Source organism: Rhodnius prolixus, unplaced genomic scaffold, assembly GCF_049639745.1.
Source record: "Rhodnius prolixus isolate KJV_2025 unplaced genomic scaffold, Rpr scaffold_1, whole genome shotgun sequence".
Taxonomy (NCBI): domain Eukaryota; kingdom Metazoa; phylum Arthropoda; class Insecta; order Hemiptera; family Reduviidae; genus Rhodnius; species Rhodnius prolixus.
This window is the reverse complement of record NW_027411581.1, coordinates 65,820,721-65,846,275: the sequence shown is the minus strand read 5'-3', so window position 1 is coordinate 65,846,275 and position 25,555 is coordinate 65,820,721. Positions and strand designations below refer to the sequence as shown.

At 30.3% G+C, this 25,555-nt stretch overlaps 2 protein-coding genes across 5 annotated transcripts; one reads left to right on the top strand and one right to left on the bottom strand.

Moving 5' to 3' along the window:
- Positions 1-208: 208 nt before the first annotated feature.
- Positions 209-16,550, bottom strand: LOC141446164 (TOM1-like protein 2). 3 transcript variants are annotated; one of them, XM_074112631.1, is made up of 13 exons: positions 16,409-16,550; positions 15,131-15,300; positions 14,506-14,596; positions 14,152-14,342; positions 13,617-13,862; positions 12,009-12,133; positions 11,680-11,825; positions 11,400-11,523; positions 9,435-9,540; positions 7,993-8,007; positions 5,454-5,504; positions 4,387-4,566; positions 209-474 (listed from the first exon to the last, which is right to left on the bottom strand). In XM_074112631.1, the coding sequence occupies exons 1-12, from the start codon at positions 16,467-16,469 to the stop codon at positions 4,387-4,389; spliced, it is 1,506 nt and encodes a 501-aa protein (XP_073968732.1). In that variant the 5' UTR covers positions 16,470-16,550; the 3' UTR covers positions 209-474. The 3 variants fall into 3 exon arrangements, with proteins under 3 accessions (XP_073968732.1, XP_073968731.1, XP_073968734.1); XM_074112630.1 differs by lacking the exon at positions 209-474 and adding an exon at positions 3,541-4,110; XM_074112633.1 differs by lacking the exons at positions 209-474; positions 7,993-8,007 and adding an exon at positions 3,541-4,110.
- Positions 16,551-16,691: 141 nt separating this feature from the next.
- Ppr-Y lies at positions 16,692-24,388 on the top strand. 2 transcript variants are annotated; one of them, XM_074112627.1, is made up of 10 exons: positions 16,692-16,913; positions 17,382-17,539; positions 17,644-17,769; positions 18,945-19,120; positions 19,679-19,888; positions 19,990-20,130; positions 22,172-22,376; positions 23,436-23,633; positions 23,819-23,958; positions 24,047-24,388. In XM_074112627.1, exons 1-10 carry the CDS (start codon positions 16,709-16,711, stop codon positions 24,231-24,233), a joined length of 1,746 nt encoding a protein of 581 aa, XP_073968728.1. In that variant the 5' UTR covers positions 16,692-16,708; the 3' UTR covers positions 24,234-24,388. The 2 variants fall into 2 exon arrangements, with proteins under 2 accessions (XP_073968728.1, XP_073968729.1); XM_074112628.1 differs by lacking the exon at positions 16,692-16,913 and adding an exon at positions 17,025-17,303.
- Positions 24,389-25,555: the final 1,167 nt, after the last annotated feature.

Genomic DNA, 25,555 nt, shown 5'->3' with positions numbered 1-25,555 from the left:
TTTTTCAATTGTGTTTTTAAATTAACTATTTCTCGTTTTATTTGTTCAGAATTATTATCATCCTAATTAATAGCATCAAAATGAATAAAAGCAAAATAAGTTGTGCATTATATATTAAAATATTTATATTAACGCCTTATTTGCAAATTATTATTATAACAAATACCAAAGTAGAATTTATTAAATAAAAAATTATAAATACCACAGGTTTTCTTTTGTAGTTTAATTCAGCAAATTTATTTAGTAGCCTCATATATTTTCTTTCCTTAAATTTTATTACTTTTTGTAAACTATTATTATGTGTTTGTAAAATTTCAATTTCTTGTTTTGCTTTGCGTAATTGACAGTCTCTTTTTCTTAGTACATCCGTCAATATATTGCATCTATCGTTCAAAGATTTCAATTCATTTGTCATGTCATGGGTAATTTTTTGTGGTCTTGATTGAAAATATAAACTGCCAGAACTAGCAAATCCTGGGGAGTGAAAGGAATACAAAAAAACAATAATATTTCATCCAATTTATCTTAAAACTAATGTTTACACTTTTCAATTTCTTTCAAGCTGTTTGAGGAGAGGGTAATGAATCGAAATTTAAGTAAGTAAAAATAATATGCGTATTTCTTTGTAAATATTTAAAAAATAGATCAAACCGAAAGATTTTATGAGAAAAACTGAGAGAACAAAAGAACTGCTGCCACGTCTTTTAGTTTGAATTCGACATTTTAAAAGTTTTAAGTATGTATATTACACTAAAGAAGTGCTTTAAAAAATGTTTAAATACGTGAAATAGAGATTCTTGTAAGCCACTATTGTACGAACTGGGAAATGTTTCACTTGGAATAATTTTCTTCAAATTACTACCATGTACCATGGAAGAAACCTAGATGAAATATCAAATTTGAACTATCAGTTTTCCAGTTATTGGAAAGGTCAGATACAGGCACAGAGCCCAATTTTTAATAACCTGAATTTTAGGAACCTATCATCTCAAAAATAGAACCTCCAATAAAAACTCAGATTCGATAATCTATCCGATTGCAATATTTTCTCTAACGAAGGCTACAAATTATGTGATATGTGTAATATAAAATATTACTTTTTAGTTGAGCATTTTTAAACTTTTCCCTATCTAATTGAAATAATAATTGCTGATTATCCGCTACTAATTTCAGCTCTTCTTGAAATAAATTGATTTCCGTCTTGTGGGTACCCTTTAAACATTCGTCAAGGTGTTGTAAAGTCATTTTTACATTTCTTATTATTTCATGAACTTTCTTTCCATTTTTGGTCACTCTTTCTTCTTCTATTTCTTTTACATCTTGTACGCATTCTTTGGAATTGGAAATTTCTGTTGAATCGATTACCATTTCTTTAACACACTTTTCCGTATCTTTATCATTGAGTGAAACTGATTCTTTGTTAACATTAGCTGATGCCATTTACAATACTTTTTAATAAAGTGTAATAGTTTCAAGTGAAATCTAGATTGTAGCTAGAATGCAATATAGTTGATATACAATAACATCTGCCAATAAATCAACAGTTTCCATAGATACAATCTTAAGTGTAACTTTTAAAATAAAATTTCAGAAATTACAATATATCTTGATCGTGATTATTATATCCTGTTATAGCATTAAGTTGGAACCGTAAGTACTACTTGAGAGATGTTTCTAAAGAATGCTTATAGTTGCAGTCCCAAAAGAAAAATTGAAAGGTATTTTTAAATGAATAGTAAAATTAAACTGCGATTATAGTATTCCTTTACTAAAAAGGCAAATAGAAATTAAACTTCAAAAACAGAAGATTGTAACACTTGCCTTTAATAGCTATTAGAACAGGATGTCACTTAGTAAATCACGACCCACTTGATCCTGCCAAATTTAATCATAATCTGGCAAAGATTATAGATAATAGTTAATTAGTGGCCTTACTACTCTTAAAGTAAGGCTAAGTTATGTAGATTGTAGACATAAAGATCAACCAAAGCTATATTAAAAAAGCTCTATTGTGGCTGTGTCATGGACACGGCCGTGTGTTGTACGTGTATACGTTTACGTAACGGGTTATATTTTTTATATAAAATATTTTTATTTATGTATTTAGGATGAAATCAAGGAAACAAATAATTACTGTGTTACAATATAGCTTTATTAATTATAGGTCAGTGATACGGAAAGTACGACACAAATGGCGTACAAGATACATGGAGATTTCTGGTAAACGTTAAATCAATATAGGTATTACCTAACGTTGTTGGAGAAGTTTCAATATTAGACAAATTGAACTCGCTGAGCATGAAGTCGGGCAATGAGCGGTTTTGTGAGACATCAACATTAAAGGCACCAACTATCATAATTGGTGTAGTAAGATCAGGCTTGTAATCGGGTATAATTTTAGAGATGGTTTTGGAATATTTTATCAACGATCGTAACATAAAGAGTTTAATTTCTGCTAACGCTGTGCCCGGATGGATGTACACACACACCCGAGTACGAATTTGAAGATGACATTGGCCTTCACGTTTACTAGACAGACATCACCAGCTTTTGTGTCTTTCATTTCCAAATAAATTTCCGAAATGTCAATGTTAACTCTATTACAACCAGTGAAGCTATTGATGTTGCGATATATGGCGACACCACCGGCTTTGCGACTTTTACCATTCGATTGTTCTTGAGCACTTTCCAACCGTATACGATCTCTGCTTTTCGACGCGTATAGGCCGACATTATATATTTTTGATATTTTTTTATTCTAACACCTTATTATATTTACTGCCACTATGTTACACTAAAGTTTTATACACAATCGATAGATTGTGACGACAGCTAACGTTTAAAACTTAAACGTTCATCGTAGCTTCTCGAGTCAAAAGTTATACTAATTGCAAATCTCGATACGCAGCAAAATTATCTCCACCGCGCGCGATGCGTCACAGTGCTCGCTTATCATAATGAATTCTTTGATCCTTTAGCTATCCAGTGGTCTAATTTAATTTTGGATGTAGACGATAGATTCAAAACTATAATGCCAAACTGTATCCTCTGATTTTGTTATCATTAGATTTTTTGGATTGCCACCATATGATTCAAATTTAAAGACGTATTCACGTCAACAAAAATATCGAATCAAATGACAATTATTTCATGCAAATCGATTAACTGGTTAATCGACTGGGCAATTATTTCAACGATTGCATTACTCCACATAAGGTGTAACAGCAGAATAACACTTTAAGGGAACTTACACGTCAATATCTCAATAACTATTATTACTAGAACATTGCAATTCAATACTGTTATAGAGAAAAGTTTTCCCTACAATTCGGTTAAGGTTTGATTAAAATCTAATCAATAGGAAGGGAGATATAGAGGTTTGAAATTTGAAGTAGTTGCAAAACGTACTAAATTTTACCTTCAATATCTCAATAACTTACTTTAACTTTACATTACCATTTAACGTTTAAATTCTTTAAATGTAGCTTATTGATTGTTTATGTTACTTTTGGTTAGATAAAATAATTTATACAAAATATATTCACAACAATCATACTTTTATATTTTTAACAATTATCATAAATTTAACAACCATACATTGCCAGAGGTGGTAATAAAATAAAATAATAAATTTATTTAAGATAAAAAGCATAAAATTCTATCCACCTTTTTATGCACATAAGCTTTGGTCATACACACATAAATGTTTTTATATTATTATATACATACATACGTATATTTCATATGTTATAATGTATACTATGTAAATATTTTATAATCTGTTCTAAATATAATGTATCTTAATAAATGGAATTCACATATATATATATAAATATATATAACTTATATCACTTTTATTATTTTTTTTATATATCTTCTTTTTTTAATATAAATTTTATGCCTACTTTTCATTTGTAGGCATATTTATAAATAATAAATAAAATCATTTTAACATTAGTAACGTGTATTCATAGACTTATTAACATGTTAAGGTCCTGCCTTTCTTAGTTACGTTACAAATAGGAATGAAAGTTTTTTTTTTTTTAAAAAAAATTATAAGTACAGAAGAATATGTTGGAAATTTTATTGTTCAGGAGAGTTTAGTAGTTTCTGAAACAAAAAAATATATGTATACATTTAAATGAAACAACAATTTCCATAGCAGAAATATAAAAGTCTCGCAGAATAACGATCGATTGAATAGATCGATTTTAATACTGTTCAGTCCCAAAAGGCCTGTAGTAAAATACCAGAGCAAGATTCAACAAGTCCAAACAAAGTTTCGAAAAGGTTTTTTTTTCTAATTATATTTTTTTTAATAAGATGGTAGCTACAAAAAATCTTTTGCATTTCTTATGCTCAAAAACAGAAATAAAACACACATACCTAAAGGGCAAAAAGTGAGGATTCAGTTTCAGCATGTTTGCCTGTCCGCCTTGGGCTAGCCACCGTAGCAGCTGCAGGATTACCAGTTGTAGGAAGTGCTTCAGCTGCTGCAGCTCTTTCAGCCAGAAATCTTTCAAACTCAGAACTTGTCAACGATTCTTCTCCACCTCCAGCACCACCCTTAGAAATTGAGATAAATTAAATATACATATTTCTTCTTGAATAGTACTTGTTTAAAATATTTTCTCAAATATTTCAGAGAGTTTAGAATTTTTTTTTTTTTTTTAGTGCAATTTGTAATCTTTGACTTCCTTATTTTAAGACAGCCTACTTTAAAAATTGACTACTGGTCCATCTAAAAAGAGTTTTCAATGAATTAAACAACTTGATAAACTAACACTGTTGAGTGCTTTTGAATACGTTTTCTCGCCAAAAACAAACGTAATTTCTCTTTTACGAAGACGAAAAGGTATCCTGGAAAATGATATACCACGTTTGAAAGCCCACATTAGACAATGAAACTTTTACATAAAAAGTGGCCAGCACCTAGGTCGGATAATGATCCCCATAAGGGCCTAATGAATTTTCTTAATGAAATTTCGATTTCTTTTATTTTACGCAGTATCCAGGAGGAAGATTGAGGCTGTTTTAGGAGAATAACTTATGCTTCGAAATGGTATCAATTCTTTGAAAATTTATCTCTGTCTTTCTAACCGTGTCTTCAAGAATCGAATTCGGACTAAAACTTTCTGAGTAATTACATTTTTATTGGGAAAAAAAAGGTAATGATTTTAGGAAAAAAAAATTTAAAGTGACGTCACTCAAGAACAGTGAAAATTATGAAGTTGGCTAATACGTCATTGAACTCCACTTTAGATGTACTACACACAGTAAGGCCTATGGACAATACTTACTGGTTCACCCTGTATATCAAGTGAAAAGACACTTTAGGGTTGGCCCTTTTTTATCAAGTTTGCAACTGAGGTTACGTATTAAAACTAAAACATAAACTGAACAGCTGTTATAACAGTTAATCACAGTTAAGGTTAGTATTAAACAGAACTTACACCTTCGGCAAGCCAAGCAGCCATTTCATCAAAATCACTCTCTTTATGCATCTGTAATAAATATTCTTCCATTACAAGAAAATTCTTTATACCTTAATATTTATTAAAAATTTAACAAATTTATTTTTATCTAATTTTGTTAACTTTAAAACTTCAAGAACTGTTTTAATTTAATGATTTTTATTTTTAAATAAAACAACAAAATTTTTATATCCCCCTCCCTCTAGATTAAAAAAAAAAATTTACATCTGAATTGATAAAACTTACAAGCAGGTTCAACAAAATGCAAATTTTTTTTAAACAGTCAATAATGCAGGTCTAACCATGCAAAACAAGGCTAACCTATTTGACATGGTATTCAATACAATCAAACACAAGGCTATTCACAATTCTCTCAACTAAAATGTTTTAATTTTAAGAAAAAGTAAAAATAATTAAATAAATGTTCATTTTTTTTTTTCTTTAAACATTCACTACGAATTCATAATTCATTCTTGTCGTAATGCAATTAAATTCTGCAAAATACGTAATACGATCGTAACAAAGAAAAATTCAATGATATACATACATATATAAAATAAAAATTAGGTTTAAATGTAGGATTCATACATAATTTAAAGATAATGTATTCAGGATGTTCGCAGGTAAAAAAAAAATACGATCTTTTAGTTTTCACTGATCTTAATTATAACAGTGCAAGTTTGCAAAAACCTTAAAATTTCTATAAACAATAAAATACCTGAAAGAATTTGGGTATCCTGGAGATAAAAACATCATTTTGGGCTTTAACATTTATTTAAAGTTCATTTTTTTTAAATATTATTTCCAAGAAACTCAAATAGTAATAGTTCCATTATGCTATTTTCAGTGTTAAAAGATTAATAAAATTGTTAAACATGTTAATTTCTAAATTCTTAATCTTTACTGAAGTAATAATAGAAACATTACTGAGAGAACACTAACCGGATACTGGTAGTGCACTGAAAAGAACACCGGGCCCCAATGACCGCAGATGTTAACGTCTTAAAGTAAAAATACAAATAATAACCAACAGAACTGGATAAAAATGTAGTATTTGTGGCTCCACATTTTACTTTAAAACGGAAAAAATCTGATATAATGGATTATTATTTTTTTTTAAAGTATTGATTAGATAAATTTTATACTATTGAAACAAGAACTTCATCATGTAAACTACGAAATCGATTTGATTATTCAGGATTTTGAGAAACTGTTAATAAAGATTAAAAAAACAAAAGCATGTTTGCATGAAAATGGTTGATTAATGAGCTAAAATGTGAAAGAAATGGACGTTAAGAACTTTAAAATACTATACAATAATTATTAAATAAGTAGAAACTGTAAACATATTCTTGGGTTTTCAGTTTTGAAAAGAGCAAATTCAAAATTATGGACACTTGTTTTTTGAGAGACTTAGTGTACAGGTTATGTTTAGTATTCAGAAAAAGTTTTTAAAAAATACTAACTTGAAAGATAATGTGCCTTCAAATAAATTGATGTCACAAATTATTTATTTATTTATTTATTTTTTAAAGATAAAACAATCGCTAAGAATCTTCAGTGACCCATTTTAGAAGAAATACGAAATTCGTGTTATCATGTTCAACTGAAAACTGTATTTAAAAAAAAAAAAAAATCCGCACTTCTCAAAACCGGTAAAAGACATTTTTAAAAATGATTTAACCACAATACGTGAGTCGTTAAGAAATCGATGGAAATTTTAAAAAATTACGAACATTTAGAGAGCTCAATCAAAGAATGTTTGTTGACATTCGTCCAGCTATACGTATACTCTTAGGAGCCAAATCTTGCCAACTTAAATTCAAATGACGGCCAACATATCTATCAATATCAAAAACTTAAATTATCCTGAAAAAAAGTAAGACGTCAAGATTTTTTTTTTTTTAAATTTATACTCGACAAAAACTTAATATTCCTCAAAAATAATATCTCATCAAGGTCTGATCAAGAAGTGCTACTATCTTACATCTGTATTGACGAATTATTGTTCAAAAGGATAACAAGAAAAAGGAGGTTTTAGACAAATGCTTTGACTAGCTCGTGCAAACGAACAGAACGAAAAATATTTATGAATCACTATCCAAAATGCAAAATATAATTTTGTTTTATTCTAGCAATTCTTATTTAAACAAAGCAATCTAAAAAACGAAAGAATCAGAAAATAGCACATTTAAGAAAATCTTTTAGAAAAATTACATTTAAATCAATTTAAGTTTGGATAACTATAAATTTCAGTATTCTAAAAAATACAGATTGATATGAAGAAGTCAATGAGTTACAATTATGTAAGATAAACCTTGAACATAACAACTGTATTCTTTTTTTCTATTAAATTAGTAAAATTATATCTTTAATAATTAAATTGTAATGAATAGGTTGATTAGCTATTTATGATTATTAAAAATTAAAAATTATTTCTATAATTGGCGGGCGGTCCTAATGAATGCATGCAAAGCATTTGCAAGATTCTTTTTCATTTTTCTAAATCTTTTCTTACCATTATTACAGACTCCTGTAGACAGACATTCACACCGACACAGTACCCAAAATGACAAAATATATGTAGTGTCAATACTCAAAAATAAATAAATAAATAAATGCAGTTTAGAAAATATACTAATAATAAAATAGATTTGCATCTAAAGTTAAATAAATAACAATTCATTATAAGTTAAAACTTTCAATTTACCAAAATTCCATTTCGTAAGTTGTTGTAAAATAATAGAAATAAAATAAAAAAAAAAATATCGTATTCTAAAGACAATACGATAAAAGGATGCTTGTATTACAACGTTTAAGATACAATATTCTTAAAAAGGCGTACGTATAATTAAAAGAAAATGTCTTTAAACTGAATTTTCAAAATATCTTATTCTCAATGCAGTTCCAATTTTACGAAACACTCAGGATGTACGTCGACTTTCTTGCCCTCGGTTTTTTTAGTACGGGCTGGCATTTAGAAATGAAACTTAAGTCTCTTTTCTTTAATTTTAATGTCAAAACGAGAAGTTCAATACAAATGCTTAAGTAGCATTAAGTAACGAAAGTATTTGCTTACGAAAATTAAGAAATTCTCTGAAATGGTTTCAGCCTATCGAAAACTCGAAAGTTAAAAAATAAAAATAAACTCTTTTATTCCAATATATAGTAGTAAAGTAATCGCCTATTTTTTTCAGGCGAGGCTTAACGTCCAACTACCAATTAGATGTCTTAGACGGAGACGACTAGCAAACATACTTTGCTGTAAATTTCTTTTATAAACCATTAAATAAAATCCAAGGCCTAAAAAGACCGGGAATCGAACCCGCAGGTCTCGCCTCTAACCGCTCGGCTATCGTGGCGCCCCATTCAAATACATATATTGTTGTTTAAGACTGACTACACCAACAGGGGGATTAGAAGTCTGTGAAAGTTTCCATTCCTTGATTTGTAGAGGTACGTCAACAGTCAGGACAGAAGACACACCAGTTTTTTTTTTTTAAGGGATACACGCATAACGTAAAACATTAACCAAAGATTTGGTCAAGAAAAAGCCCTGTAGATGGACCTAGTGCCTAGGTTGAATGCTGGGCATAAATAGAAATAACCAAAAATTATCAATTGAAATTGACAATAATCTTTCTTCCTTTTGAATTAATGTATCTTGTCACCAAAAAACATAAAAAAGAAATGAACAGTACTCTAAGATTTAAAAAATAATTGAAATGATCAAAAGAAAGCTCTTTTAGTTACCCTTACGATGACTAAGGATCACCAACTTTCTAAGACAGAAATTTATTACAAGCCAGAAACTCTATCAAAAATTTAGGATACAAAGTGGAATAACTAATTTAACATATGTACTAATATTTACTTATTTCCAAATGGAGAGGTTTCTTTAAGTAAATCTTAAAATTTGAAACATTAAAAAAAACTGACTGTAAAATAAAATGAACTGACCGCAGCTGCTGCATTCTGAGGACTACCTTGTGCTCTGGCTTCAGCTGCAGCTGCTAAATTCCCGCTCACTTGATCTGGTTTACTGTTTGACTCGTATGTGCTTCCTCTGGAAATTGCATAATATATTATTAAATAGTATACAATCAGATGTTTACAATACTTAAAACTTAATCATTTATAAAAATATATGTATGCCAATTATATTTAGTGAATAAGCTTAACATTATAAGTACATCTTCATAAAATTCTTAACCTAAACATTAAAAAAAAAATTCATAACAAAGATACTGAGAACAAATTGCATAATATATCTATATAGGTCGAAAAAACAAGGAATATCTCGATAGCAGCTCTTCACTGGGACAAGTAATGGTACTACAGAAATGTACTTTCGTAGTTGGCATACAAAGGTTATGTGATTACTTTCTTGGCAGCAACTTTACCTATTTACACCATCTGGAACAAAAACCTACTGATTGCCTGTTCCAAAAATTTTTAACAGAAGACTGTTGAAAGAACCTAAAGAAAGGTAGAAAAAAGAATAAAGTGATAATATTAAGAATCACTTATTCGTTCTGAGATAGACTGAAGTCTACTCTAATCTCTAAAATACTAATTCTCTATGCTAACGATTTTCAATATTTTTCAAATTGTAGAACACTTAAATTGATATTACATTACTCCTGATTACAGGCCTATTCACGGGGCACGGTAGGTTCAGGAAGCATCTGCGCAAGATGGGGGCTTATCATCTCGGAACCGTTTTGCAGATTGTGGACAGGAAGAGGAGGAAACGGCCTCTCACCTGTTGTTTGAGCGATTGCATTGTGAAACCTTTGGCTCATTGAGACCAAAGGAGATAGTAGCGCAAAAAGAACTAGTAGGGAAAGTCCTCCACCTCTTTTGGAGGGGAGGTTTCGTCTACTAGATCCAAAGGGAAAAGGCACAATAAATCTTCTGTGGCTGCGGTGCCGTGGGGCGTAGGTCCCGTCCCATCTATTATCCACTCTAATCTAATCTAAATTGATATTTTTCTTATTGAACTCTTAACACATATGAAAACTTGAATTAAGTATTGAATAGTAAACTACATGGAAAGAAAAAAGTTGCAAGCAGCAGCATTGGCTCTGGAACGGTGCACATTTGTATAACATTGCAATACTCTCATTCATTTGCATAGAAATTGATTTTTTTTTTTTGGTTCCCCGAAATATAAACGTCTAACCTTTAGTGCAACAGGTTCTTGTTTCCTGCATTTAATTCGTTCAGGATGTTGTAGATGTGTTTCAGCTAACCATTGACGTTCTCTCCTTACTGTAGGACGCGTTCATATCGTTTTTTCCCCTTATTTTAACCGAAAATATCCATTTTAACGTTTCCTGAATCCGAAAATGTGATTTAGAAAATGCACTGTGCGCGTAGTGCATGTGAGTAAACCATTCAAGTTGAGAAAATAAAAAAAATCACAGGGAAATCCAGTCGCTTCAGTGTCCCTGCTGAAACCGGAAAGTGACTTAGCGAAGTCAATCAATTTCCTTCAAGAAAATTCTGCCTAAGTACCCCCTACAGCAGTAAAATTAAGTTGCACAAAAAAAAAACTTAGTTCGTTCAACTGAGCGAATGATTACATAAAACGGTTTGATGTACCTATCTTGAGAGCAGTTTTTGTTAAATGAATCTAACACTTTATTTTATTACAATTATTACGATATACGAACGGCTATGCTAATTTCACTTCATGCTCTCTTCTTATTTTTTAAATTTCAATCTTTTTGTGGACTTAAGTCGAAAAAAATCCAAATTCAAAAAGAATCACAAAATTTAATTTTCTAATCGCAAAATATTCCCTCTCTTCATAAATTCTTAAGGGGGTCATTTATTTAAAGTTTTAATCGTTCGCGATCAGTGTTAATCCGTTTTACAATAAGCAAAATTACTACTGTTAACAAAACAATTGAAACTTACCCTGCTTTGGAATTTTCATAAGTTACATTTCTTGACTGTGCAAACATATCAAAGTCAGAATCAGCAGCATCTAGTCGAACTTGTGATTTTACAGGTGATGTGGCGGCAGGAATTGGTCCTACGGCTGTAATAAATAAAACAAATAACAAAAATCTCCAACACTTGCTCAAGCAATAGTTCAACACTTACTAAGTGTGTATATGAGACACAAATGTTACAAAAAAAAAATGGATGGGTGACGTTAAATAACCTTCACCAAATTGGAAGGTTAAATAAATACCTAAACTGCCCATCTGTTTTGTTATAGCTGGTATGGGGCCAGTAGCTTCGTCTCCTAAATCTATCAAAGAATCTGACTGTAAACCAGCTTCATCAAGACCTTGATTACCTTCTTTAGCATTACGATTTTTCTCAAACCTTGTATACCTATAGAAGGATAGAATAATTTTTATGTCAATGAAAAACTTGTTTCACAATTGTTTTTAAGAAGTTATTCACATATTATGGATAAATGGTCTAATAATCGTTTAGTTGCGTTAGACACTACAAAAATCTAGAGTATAAGAATTTATTTCTGTGAATTATTCTTAGTAATCAATGGATTCTAACCTTAAAAACAGATTATTTAGGTGATCATTTATACGCAACAATTCTGCAGTAATTTCATCACTGGACAATTTCGAGATCAATTCAACAAGTCTCTCTTGCATTGCAACCAAAGTAGTATGAAGCTCCTTAAACATGAATTTTATCAGTAAGTACAGAACATGAAATCAAGATCAAACAACCCAATCCCAATATGATAATTTTATATCTCAAAATGTTTGGATCAAATTGGTTTACAACCTGAAATCCTCAAGACTAGGTAGCTCAATTATTTTCAGAGAGAACTGATCTTTTAAGTAAAAGTTACTTCTGCAGTCGTTGTATTACCTCCTGCCCTTACCCAATTTCTGACGGAATTTACAGTGGGTCAAAAAAAGTATTCATACACTAAGTTTTCTTACTTTATCTACTGAACTTTTGTTTCTAGGATGACTATTTCTTCAGCACTGAAATCGAAGATAGTAACAATGAATTTAATGCTCTCGTTTTCTTTTATAAACATAAAGAATTGATTAAAAAGCAGAAAAATAAAACCCTATTGAAAATTCATGCGTCTTGTTTGGAGCGAAAAAATTCGAAAATTGAAATGTTCTTCCAGAAAAGAGCTCATTACCAATTTAAAGAAATCATGGGCAGAAATCACATCTCAAGAGACACTAAACCTGGTGGAATCTACGCCAAGGAGGCTTCAGGCAATAACAAATGCAAAGGGATTGCTTACAAAATATTAGGTCTTTAGTTTTGTGTTAATTATAACATTCAGACTGAGTGTATGAATATTTATTTTACATACAATAAATTATTTTTCTGCTTTTTAATCAATTCTTTATGATTATAAAAGAAAATGAGAGCATTAAATTCATTGTTACTATCTTCGATTTCAGTGCTGAAGAAATAGTCATCCTAGAAACAAAAGTTCAGTAGATAAAGTAAGAAAACTTGAGTGTATGAATACTTTTTTTGACCACTGTACATCGCAAAAATAGTAAAATTTTACAAATTTAAGGTATGCATTTTAAAATGTGGTTAGGTCCGCATTGTTGGTCCTTGAACTACATATATCCGTCCGTAACTCGAACGTTTATTGTATCCCTGAACGTTTTGGGACCATCATCAGAGTTAAATTTAGTTTGGTGTAGAGATTTCAACTTCACATGTATCCATCTCGTACTACACTCGCTGACAAATCGGACGAAAACAACACTGCTATGACTGCCGACATTTTGACTGATAAAATCAAAGACATTAAGAATTTAATAATGTAGTTTTCCTTTTTTTTTTGATAATTTTTTAATGTAATTGAAAGTAAATATTTAAAAATTGGTTGTAACACTCGACCATGATGATCAAAATAAAAAGAAGCGAACAAGTAATAAAATAAGATTTCCCAAAAATTTAGTGCTCGAACCCAATATTATTTTTTAGTCTCTAGCAGCTCCCTTTATTATAGTCCCAATTTTATAATCTTGCACGGTTTCCCAAACACCTCGTTAGGTCACTTTAAAATCACATCTTTTAAGAAAAGATAACATGAAAGCTATTTAGGAAGGGTACAATTCGATTAATGACACTTTAGTCAATGCCTATCTCATTTTTAAATGCACAAATTACCTGAAACAGTTCCATATCTGCAGGTGGCTGAGGACCAGGCGAAGATAATTCATTCAACATCTCACCAAAAACGGTCATATTTGCCTGTACTATGTCTAAATCAGCCTTCAATTTTGACAATTGTTCAGGAGTAAGGGCTATGCCAACAGCAGTCCCAGTAGGCACTACATTGTCAACGTTGTCCATTCCTGATTGATCTGTGGCTTGTGGAGGAGTTTTTACTCTTTCAGGTTCAGATTTTACAGACTGCAAAGAAATACATTTAGATTTTTTCTTTGATAAAGATTTTAAAACTTATTATTCGTCTTTATTGTGTGTACATATCAGCTACGTAATATATTAAGACCAAGTTTCGTATTCAATCTATAAAAAAAATAAATAAAGTATAACATTGTATTTTTACCAAGAGTAAAAATTCTACTTCGTGCTAAATTAAATGATATTTCTAAGAAAATATATTCTATACTTATCATACAAGTACACTGAAAAGTGTACTGTACAGTTCGCAAACACACATTTCTTACAGTTCACAAACCTTCTTTGGAGTGTGAATTGGAGCCATAGAATCCAGATCTGTCATTGGAAACTCAATGCCCTTAATTCTGAGTTCTTGGTACACCTGAACGACTCCGTTTAAATCTTGATGTTGATGAAATGCATCTACCCAACTTTGTATCAAGCTAAGAACTTTCTCTTGCACAGCTGTTGGAGGACCATTTTTGGGACCTGAAAATTTATGGATGTACAGAAATCAAAATCTTAGTAAACTGATAACTGTTTTTCAAGTCTTTTACTAAATTAATAAAGTTAACATAGAAATTTGAAATTAAGAGGTACTGCTAGCATTAATTTTTTTGTTAGGAGACAAAAATGTAATAAACTTACTAACCAATTAATTTCACTAATTCAGATATAAACTCTTTGTTACAAACAAGAATGTGAAATCGCTTGCCACAGTTCTTAACGCAAGTTTCGAGTACCTGAAAAAGATAATCTAGTAGAGTAATAAGATAATCTAAAGTAATCTGAAGAGGATGACATGATTAATGAAGATTACAAAAAAAATCGATAGTCCATCGTTTGATTAGGTGATCTTCATTAGCAAATCCCCACACATTTACACAGTTCTTTACCAAAAAAACAAAAAATCGAAGGCAACTTGCATTCACACAAAAAAACTGTCTAGTGGATTATTTCACCCCTCTGTTGATTTCATCCTTATCTTCACAGAACAAAATATTTATTATTCTTCAAATGGCTTCTTAGAAAAGTTAAAACACTGGTAAGCTCTAATACAAATATCTATGCATTTATTATTAGGTAATTAATTGACTGATGAATAAATCAATATGCTTCCAATCACCACTGTGGCTAAATAAAATATTGTTTGAAATGTAATATTATCCAAGATATATTAGGTCTTTCAACTTCTCAAAGCGCAGCGTACTACCGTTGAGAAATTGTAAGTTTATTGCCAACAGAATAACTTTAGTTACAATTAAGATTAACCTTACCGTTAATGTAAACATAACTATGGTGTAATTTTTCCCAACAGACTGCTGCAACCGCCTCCTAATTGCTTTTATTGCGTCTTTAGGCCCTTCCTCAGTTTCATTAATAAGATCACATATTTCCATATTGAGGGCCCAATTTTCAGAAGCAAGTGATCCATCGGTGGCTTGTTCTAAAAGAAAGAAAAAAGCACTTTACAATCGGCGCTTGTATATCGCTAAGAAATTGACGGACCATTCTATAGTAACTAGAAGGATGGTTTCGTACAAATACATTATCTGAAAATAGTAAATTCAATTATAATCATCATAACATTTAACAAGTATTAAACGCAGGCACTTCTAAAGATCACTCAACGAAATACGTAAAAACAAGAATTCAAATAAAACACTGAAAAAGAATTTAAAACACGTATTACAACAAATGGCGATACATAAATAAAGGTGCAGAAATGGTAAAAAAATTATTTTAGTCTCTTAAAAGGACACAGAGTAAGGTGTATAGTTCACTTTATTCCTCACAGTTGTCCTTCCACTTCTCATATTTTTTTAATTAACTGGTTTGATAACAAAATGACAGAATTATGAGGTTACCATAACTTACATTTTATGTAATTTTTCAAAAAATCCTAATGAGTTCACAATTACATTACTAGAACCTTTTCTTTTTCTTAATAAGAGAGTAACGTTGTCACTGGGATATCAATCTGAATTTATATTTTGTAGAAACTGATCAAGTTAACGAAACACTGATAAACGTAATAAGTTATTGGATAGAGCCCAACAATGCAGTTAAGATTTTAATTCCTAAAACTGTATCATTTTTAGAGCAGGGTCAAACAAACTATTAAAGACTATTATCCATTAAAGAACTTGTGATAACAGTTCAAATACCTTTTCAGTAATTAATTTATTAATTCCGTCAATAATCATTTAGTATAATGCCGATATTATTTTTGCAAATTAGATTGTTTTATTTATTATAATAACAATTTAAATGTTTCTTAGCTAAAATAATTCGTTAAAATAGTCGGTTTGATTTATAAGTTAGGGAATCCATTTTCTCGCTCATAATTAGGAAAAGCAATAAACTGATATTATAAAAGAAAAAATGTTAAAGAAGAAAGCCTAACATGTAATGTTTACTTCTTAAAAAGGACGCTTTTCAAGAAATGTTCATATTATATAATCTATTTTTTTTTTTTTTTTAGGTCTGGTAAGCAGTATAAAAATCATGTAACTTCCATTTTATTTTACTGAGTTTAATATTATTTGACTTACCAATCTTTTGTCCTACAGGAGTGGAGAAAGGATTACCGCCAACCCCGAAAAAAGAAGTCATATTTTTTTTTATCTCTTTAGAACACTACCTGTCTTAATCTGTAACTTCAACAATTCCACAAGAATCTAAATCTAATCATATGTTAGACTCGCAATTTATAGACGAGGAGTTGGGGGAACTAGGCACAGTACCCATAATGCATTGTACTTTATTCCCCACCAAGAAAAAGTCACCTTGGAGATTTGAAATAAACTAGAAGAATACCAATCTTTCAAATTATTTAATGAAATACATTAAATATGGAGTTTCATTCAGAGATAGAATTGGCCGAAGAAGAAATGAAAAAGAAAGTGCTGGTAGATTATGAATCCGTTCCTGGCGTCATAAATTTTGATCTTCTTAGAAAGGCTCTTCTACAGCATTGTCCCGAAGGAAAGATAAGTAAAGCAGTAGCAAATGAAAGTGATTTTGAAAATTGTGCCAATATAGCGATTGAATACTTCAGTAAGTGACTTTGATTTATTGTTTTGTCGTATTTTTTTGCATTTAAAATAAAAACAATGCTAAAGAAATTAATAATTTGAACCACCAAGACCTTTAGTGTAGTGGCTTTCAAAGTTTGTTTCGGTAAACGTTATTACGTGAAAAACTTGAAATTATAAGTGATCTATCTTCATGTACATATATCATTTGAATAGTTAACGACAGCATATTATGTCTATCGCACTTGTTTCATGTTGAATGAAAAGAAGAGAAGAATTTGAAAAAACTTAGCATCTCTAAACAACGTTAAACTTGCAAAAGTGTTCCTTGTCTACAAATCAAAAGACGAATTAAAACGGCATTCTTTGGACAGCGGATCGTTAAAAATTTGAAACATTATATTAAAAAAATGTTAATAATATATTTTTGTATAACTAGGAACAAAAGTTATCTTCTAAGTTTTAATATCAGTTTCTACTCCTATTTCAGATATACTAAGAATTGATTTCCTCTGGGTTATGCCAAACTTAAAAGTGTTATCTTTGGCAAATAATTTAATTGAGAAAATAGAAAGATTGGACACATTAGTTAATTTAGTTGAACTTAATCTCTCCTTTAATAAAATTGAAAAAATTGAGAATTTAAATGTAAGTATACCTTTAACATTGTGTGTTTTTTTAACTTTGCTAACATTGTTTTCTTTTAAAATGTGCTAATTATTATTTTTTTTTCATTTTATTGTCTTCATTAGAAGTTAGTAAATTTAGAAGTACTTAACTTATATGGAAATGGAATTTCAAAAATCGAGAACTTAGATGAACTGACTAAATTAACATTATTGAGCGTTGGAGGTAACAACATTAACAACTTAGAATGCGTAAGTATTTTGCTTGATAAAATCTCAACCTTTGTACGCGATCCATATTGGGTCACGTTAAATTTATAATGGATCGCGTGAAAACGTTAAAGGAATAATAATATAATATAAAAATCTGTTACCAGAAATTCTGCATGAATTGTTCCGTATTTTATGTTAATTGATGAAAATGATGTTCTACTATTATTTAACGACAAAAATCTAACTTTTCTTTAGATTATTATAAAAAAAAATTGAATTAATCGAGAGATTGTTTTACTTGAACAAGCCTTGATCTGTAATTTATAGTAAGGGTTATAATTTTTTTTTTTTAATTAAAAATATGTAGTTTAACTTAAATTTTTACTTAAGATATGATTATTTATCATTTACATGTACAATCAAGCTGATTTGAGTGTATTCAGTAAGACCTGATATGATAAGTTCCTCTCGAAACTCCAAGAAAAAGTTGTAATCGCGCAGATTTTCGATTTTGCTTTTTCATCAGAAATATTCGTGTTATGTATGCATGCATAGTATCGTAATTAATAAAAGTGACATCGCAGAAGTTTTGATTCGATATTTACCATGTAGGAATTATGTTAAAGTTTTGTCAAAATCGATCAATCGTAAGAATAATGAGAATATATTAGCAAGAGAAAAATCATGTGTTTAGCAAAACCAGATTTTCTTATTTTACAATAAAAAATTATAAAATAAACTATTGGGTCGCAGATCTAATGTTTGAGATAAAAAAGATTGAGAAACTGTATTCTACAATACAATGCAAAGAAAACCAAATAATCATTTACAAAAAATAAAAATAAATAAATAAAATGGGAGAGCCCATGAAGTAAATAACTAAAGTAAACCCTTTTCTTTTTTAATGTTAAAAATTAATTTCGTAATTTAAATGACTAATTTTATTTAATTTAATACTAGTTGGAAACGGAACCACAGCACGGCAACGATTCGTGCCAAAACGTGTAGCAATTTCAAATCCCCTCATCCAACAAAAGTTCAGAATTTATTAATTGTAATATTGATTTCCTTAAAGGAGGGCGAAGACCTGCTAAGAGTTTTCTTGTTTATTGATTCATGAAACTTGTACATTAGTGCGTTTAATTTTATACTACTAACGTATAACACTTAGAAATGTTGATATTTATTTGGTTTTCTTTTTTTGTGATTTTTAGATCAAATATCTGAGAAATTTAAAATCTTTAAAATCACTGTGTCTATCCGAGACACAATTGGAAAATGATAACGAATTTTGCAAGGAAATTGTTAGTGCACTTTTACCACAATTGGTCTACTATGATTATAGTTTTATCAGTGAAGCAGACAGATGTATTGGAAGATCATTAAATTTGTAAAATTATTTTCTATTATTACATTTTCAGATTAAGAATTAAACATTTAAAAAAAAAAAAAAAACTGAAAAAATTAAATTATTGGCGACTCCAAAAACATTATTGTTACAAAAACATATTATTAATATAACAAAAATGTTGAAATAATTATTAAGTGGCTGTAACAAAACAACTATGTGGGGCTAACTGAACTATAACCAAAATTATGTATTTCTTTCGTATGAATTATCGATATCATGCTATTCGATTCTCTGGTGTAATTAATCGCTTTTAGGACCTAGAGTTCAAAAAAGTGATTTAAAAAAAAAAATTTTTTTTAATCAAATGGCTACAGTTCATTTGATTACATTCATTTTATTTGAAACAGCTATCTAGAATCTTTCTGGGTTCATATGCTAACTTCAATTTGTATATGATAACAATCGCAACCCTCATTTGACTAAAATCAATTGCAATTAATATCGATCAAAACATATTGTTTACAAAATGGTAAATTACAAGTTTTGCCGTGAAAATGGATCTTTTTTTCTTTTTTTTTTTCTTTTCATTGTTCGTAGAAAAATGGTACAAGAAATAGAGGAAAAAGAGCTTATCGAGAAAGAGCTCAAAGATGCTTTCGAGGAAAAAGAAAAAAGGAAAGAATATCAACGAAGAGCTATGATAGAAGGATTTGATGACAATGAATTTTTTGAATTTCTAATGGCAGATGACGCGAATTATAATGCTATAAGAACTGTGGGCGAGGAGGCTGTTTTCATTTTTAATGAGTATGCAGAAATTTATTTATTTATTTTTTGAAATACAACATTTTTGAAGTAAATATTATTATTTTAAGGAGAAAAACTAATAATATTGTACCCATTTTTAGTTATCAAGAAAAACTATCAAACTTCTCTAAAAAAATATGTTCAATAGGAGAAGAATATCTCGTCTTAAGAGAAGAAGAAGTAGAAAATTTTGAGAAAGGTTCAAATGAACGTGAAAAAATATGCAGCGATATGGTTGATCAGTAAGTGATTGGTCTAATAAATAATTTTTTAGAAGTGCTTTACATCCAACCACCTAATTATGGTTGTGGACAGAGACTTCTCTAAGTTTCTTTAAACAGTTCTCCATATTAAACGTTAAGGCCTAAACCGGTAATCTGAACACAATACATTTTAACTTTACGTGCCATGCCAAGCAATTGCTTGGCTATCATGGCGCCACAAAAGCTAAATACTAAAAATTCAACAAATTTCAGTGTTAAAAAAATAAATCAACTGAAATAATTAATAATAATCACCAATAAAGGGAAGGGATTTAGTCCATGTGAACTCTGTGGGTCAATTATTGGAATTCATTAGCTTTGAGTCATTCTTGGGACATTCAGTCTTCATTGCCCAATATTGGTACTTGGAAGCTGTGTTTTTTCTCATCTTTTAATTAAGATAAACAAATAAAAAAAAAAAGAAAATCGGGAGGAATATATGGAGCTAGGTGCTGGGCCATTTTCCGTTTCGATTTTTCTATTTTGGAGTTCAAGCAGTGAATTTCCTCCGTTTTCATTGGGTCATTGATGACTCTACAGTTCTATCTTTGTGTCAGCAGCATAAGGATGAATTCCTCCTATGGGGGAAGTGGACTAGCCACTTCTTCAGGGTACCTTGCGATCCTGCGGGTATCCCAGTCTAACAGCATACACCGTAACACCCCCAATCCATTTTTACACAGTATACATTAGGGCATAGTCATCCTGTACAAGGTGGGGTCTTATTAGCTAATCGGAACTGTTGTGCAGATTGTGGTCAGGATGAAACGGCCTTTCATTGGCTGTGTGATTGCGCTATAAAACCTTTGGATCTTTGGCGACCAAAGGAGATAGTAGCGCAAAAAGAACTAGTAGGAAAGTCCTCCATCTCTTTAGTAGGGGAGATTTTTATCTACTAGATCCAAATGGGATAAGCCTCTTTTGGATGCGGTGCCATGGGACGTAGGACCCACCTCCGATAATCTAATCTTAATCTTAATCTTAGAGGTGAATTATTACCTTCTTTTGGTCTTTCATGTTGAAACTATATGTTCCGCCTATAATAAATAATCAACTTTGCAATAGGACAATGTCTATAATTTCAAGGCTAGTCAACTTAATCTTATCAGAAGATACGTATCTCCTAGTTGTTGGTCGTGCCCAGAGTTATCTATTTGTTTTGATGGTTAATTATGACCAACAATCATTAAGAATGTACTGATTTATTTTATTATTAATTTGATGCAATTCTAAAATTGTAGCAGAATGTTTTAATTCAAAATAAAAAGTTCCATTGTTTAACCTTGAGAACAACTTATCAAAGTAGCTCACTTAGAGGATATATTATGCCTCTTTTTTATCTACTTAGGTTGAATTTTTAAGGTAATGTAAAAAGTAAAGTAATTGCCTATTTTTTCAGGCGTGCTTTACGTCCTAGCTACCAAATTAGGTGTCGACTAGCAAACATACTTTGCTATAAATTTCTTTTATTAAACATTAAATAAACTCCAAGGCCTAAGACCCGGGAATCGAACCCACTACCACAATACATATTAGCTTCGCAGGTCGCGCCTCTAACCACTCGGCTACCGTGGCGCCTACTTAAAATACCTTAATAAATATTTTTAAGGTATTAAAATAAAAGTATTTCTGTACTTTCATTAAACTTGGTCACTTGTTTTTTCAATTTCCCATCAACCTCCGTCAGACGGTTTTTCATGCTCTTGATTATCCACTGTACTTTCTTTTTGGTAATGTTTTTTGGAATAAAACAATATAATTATTAATGAACTGAACTCGGGAGACAGGAATTCCTGGGTCTGAAAACAGCTAGTAACCTTTAGGTTTATTACCTTCCACGAACCTCTTTAGCAAATTCTTCAGACATTGTTGTCTGTTAAAAAAACTTCTTCAGAATCTAGCATTGAACTAACTGGCTGTTTTAGCCTCAAATGTTGACAAACATTAAATTAATAATAGTTAAATTTAAAAAAACAAACAAAACCTTACTATATTTTTCTCGATGATGCTAAACTGACAGGATTCTGTGTGAACTTCGAATGAAAAGGAGGGAATGGAAAAGAGAATTGCAAGATTTGTTTTCAATTAAATCAGAAGAGCCGGTGGAAGCTTTGGTCGATAGTTTACAACGTTCTCAAGAAGTGAAATTCCTTTTCAGCGATCTAATAAAGCAAAGTTGGTTTAAACTAATGGATCTTGAAATGAGACGTTTTGAGTATGCCAAGGTATGTTTTAATAAGGAAATAATTCCTTATTTAGAAAATAAAATAAAATCTAAGTCGACGTAAAAACGTTTCGACAATGTTTCTTTCTTTAACTTTCAGCTTCCCCCAATTTAATTGAAGGGGTATCATTTTCAGTCGACCAATCACAATAAATAAACTACATGAAACGATATTAAACACTAATACTTCTAAATTATTATGTAAAATAAGCCACACTGCTTTAACCTCCCAAAGGATAGCAACCAAATCCAACAAATTTGTAGTCTAATCTCTCGTTTTTTTTTTTCGATAACGTTAGAGCAAATGGTTTTAGAAACAGATGGCAAACAAAAATGCTTTTTTCAAAATTTTGATAAAGTCGGCAATTAAGCGTAATGTTTTTTACTACAAACTTTTGCAAAAAGTAAAAAAAAAAAAAATGATGGATAACCTCAACTTAATATAAATTGAAGATGGTTTTCTAGTTGGTTCAAACGTCTTTTTAGACATTTTTTAAAGAAAGTTTTGAATTTATTGGTGTGGCGTTTTTAATTTATCATTAATGTTCATAAAAATTGAATATGATTCCAACAATATTTCTTAAAGAGATCGCTCGAAAGAGCCACATTTGTATAACGTAGTTATACTCGTAATACATTTATACAAAACTCCAACTTACTATAATTGAAGGTAGGTTCTGGTTGGTTTAAAACGTCTTATTTAGAAATTTAAAAAAAAAAAGAAGTTTTGAGATTGAAAGTGAGGCTTATTTAAGTCTATTAATAATGATCATAAAAATTGAATATGATTCCAACAATATTTCTTTAAGGAGATTGCTCTCGAAAGGGCCACATTTGTGTAGCGTAGTCATTATACATTTAAACAATAGGATTTCTAAATTTATTGCCAATATGGCAGTTTGTGATCAATGATAATTCTAAAAGTCTTAGTAAGAGATTCATTCAAAAAATTTTAATTTATGAACAATTCAAATTAAAAAAAAAAAAAAAATCAGGTAAACCTCTTTTTCTGTAATAAAATTTAGAACATTTATATTTCGTCATTTTTTTTTTTTTGCAGGAAACCAACACTAATTTTGAATTAGAATTAAAAGAAATAATCAACAAACAGGTTGAAGCATTTCAAAATGTCTTTACTGACATTAGAGATACAGAAAAACAATTTAAGCAAGCCATATACGAGGTTATGAATAGAATAGTAACAGATTTTCATGCACGTCGTCAACACTTAGGAAATCTGCCGCAAGAATTAAAATGGGTTAGTACTTAATTAAAAAAAAAAAAAATTAAGAGCCAGCAGCTAGATTCGAACCTGGACACTCCGCGGAGGGAAACCAGTTAAACTCTTTAACTAATCAGCTGATCCCTTTCACCTTCATTTTCTTGTAATTACGTATTTAATTTTTGAAAACTACTAAAGAAAATACAAAAAATATATTTCAGATATTCGCAGAACCAGAATCATTGCATAATTTCATAAAAGTTTCATATGAACAACATTTATACCTATTAGAGTGTTTAGAAGATAAATTAATGCAACTACTTCTAGAATGGCAAGAACAAAAAATTGGTCATTTGGCTAAGTAATAATTAATTTTTCTCTGAAATTATGTTTTACAAGTTGCTGAGTTACTTTAAAATTTTTATTTACTTGCATTTTTTTTTTTGCAGAAAAGAAAATGAACGCAATCGAGATGCTGTATACAGATTAAATGTTTTTCTTGATCATCAGATAAATTATTTCGATGAGATGACTAAACCATTATTAAAACAATGTCAGAAGATATTGTCAGACGGATATGTGGATAAAGTTCAAAATAAGATACTGAGTGCAGTTAATCAACTGCAATTGAAATGATTAATTTAAATTTATATTACCATCTGTAATGGCCATTTGATATTTTTTTATTTAATATTGTGCTCTATTAGCTTTGCAAATTTTCAAAATGATGATAATATTACTTATAATAATAAGAAAGACTGGTGGAAAATAAATTAACTCTTTAATTGAAAGATTGTTAAGTTTTTTGTTCGCTCACCATGAATATGGGGAAAAAAGAAAGAGTACGAGGAAGATCAAAACTTCCAAAAAAAGAAAAAACTTTTCTCCGATCGTTAAGATTTTGAGCCACCCAATTTTCTGATGAGCTACAGGATATATCGTTAACTCCAGCAGTACCATGATCATCGCAGCAGTTTTTCATGGGTTACCTTTCGCTAGGGTTGCCAACTGCCCTTTTTTAAACACCTGGTTGTACTTGTCCTTTCTTAAATTAGGAAAGGACGCCTTTTGTCCTTTTTTTTTGCAGATATTGTTCACACAAATCTAATTTATTTTATTGTATTTTTGATTTAAGTTCTGACTTCCGAGACTTCTTCATTTGGCGTGTTGTTTTGTCTGTTCAAACTGAACTGAATAGGTCAACAGGTTATTGATGTAACGATGAACTTTGCATGAATAAACATGTAAGATATAATTGTACCCAGGCCAGATTACAGACAGGGGAGAGGGGACTTTTCCCGGAGCCGGAGTCTCTGCATGTACGCCTAAAAGAAAAAGAAGGAATACGAATGATATATATTCCTGGGCCCCAAAAATTTTATTTTTTTACGGCCCTGAATTTACCTAATTATTTTAGGGTGTCCTTTTTTGGAACTTTATAGAGTTGGCAACCCTACTTAGTACGCAGATTGTTTACTTTATATCGATGTGTGCTTTTTTTTTATTTACATTTTTGGTGTTCTTTTCTTGTTTTTCTGTACCAAACTCAAATATTGTACAAGATTTTTCTTTTACTATGAAATACGAGGTGTGTTCAAAAAGTAACGGGAATTTTCGTTTTTTGAAAAAAATATTTATTTATTCATCTACATTAATATTGTCGCCTTCAAAGTAGTCCCCTTCGCATACAATACACTTGTGCCAGCGCTTTTTCCAATCCTCGAAACACTTCTGAAACTCGATCTTTGTGATAGCTTTCAGCTCTTTCAGCGATTCGCTTTTAATGTCATCTATGCTTGTAAAACGACGGCCTTTTAATGTTCTCTTTATGTTTGGAAATAGAAAAAAGTCACATGGAGCCATGTCTGGCGAATATGGAGGCTGGGGCATCGTTAAAGTTTTGTTTTTGGCCAAAAATTCACGAACAAGCAATGAAGTGTGAGCAGGTGCATTATCGT

Excerpts from the sequence above, each read along its gene's own strand:
- LOC141446164 (XM_074112631.1), bottom strand. The coding sequence starts at position 16,469 with ATGACTTCTTTTTTCGGGGTTGGCGGTAATCCTTTCTCCACTCCTGTA. Across the intron at positions 13,863-14,151 it reads CAATTCACACTCCAAAGAAG|TCTGTAAAATCTGAACCTGA; the intron begins GTTTGTGAACTG and ends ATTTCTTTGCAG. Across the intron at positions 11,826-12,008 it reads CTAAATAATCTGTTTTTAAG|GTATACAAGGTTTGAGAAAA; the intron begins GTTAGAATCCAT and ends ATCCTTCTATAG.
- Ppr-Y (XM_074112627.1), top strand. The coding sequence starts at position 16,709 with ATGGAGTTTCATTCAGAGATAGAATTGGCCGAAGAAGAAATGAAAAAG. Across the intron at positions 19,889-19,989 it reads GCTGTTTTCATTTTTAATGA|TTATCAAGAAAAACTATCAA; the intron begins GTATGCAGAAAT and ends ACCCATTTTTAG. Across the intron at positions 23,959-24,046 it reads AAAATTGGTCATTTGGCTAA|AAAAGAAAATGAACGCAATC; the intron begins GTAATAATTAAT and ends TTTTTTTTGCAG.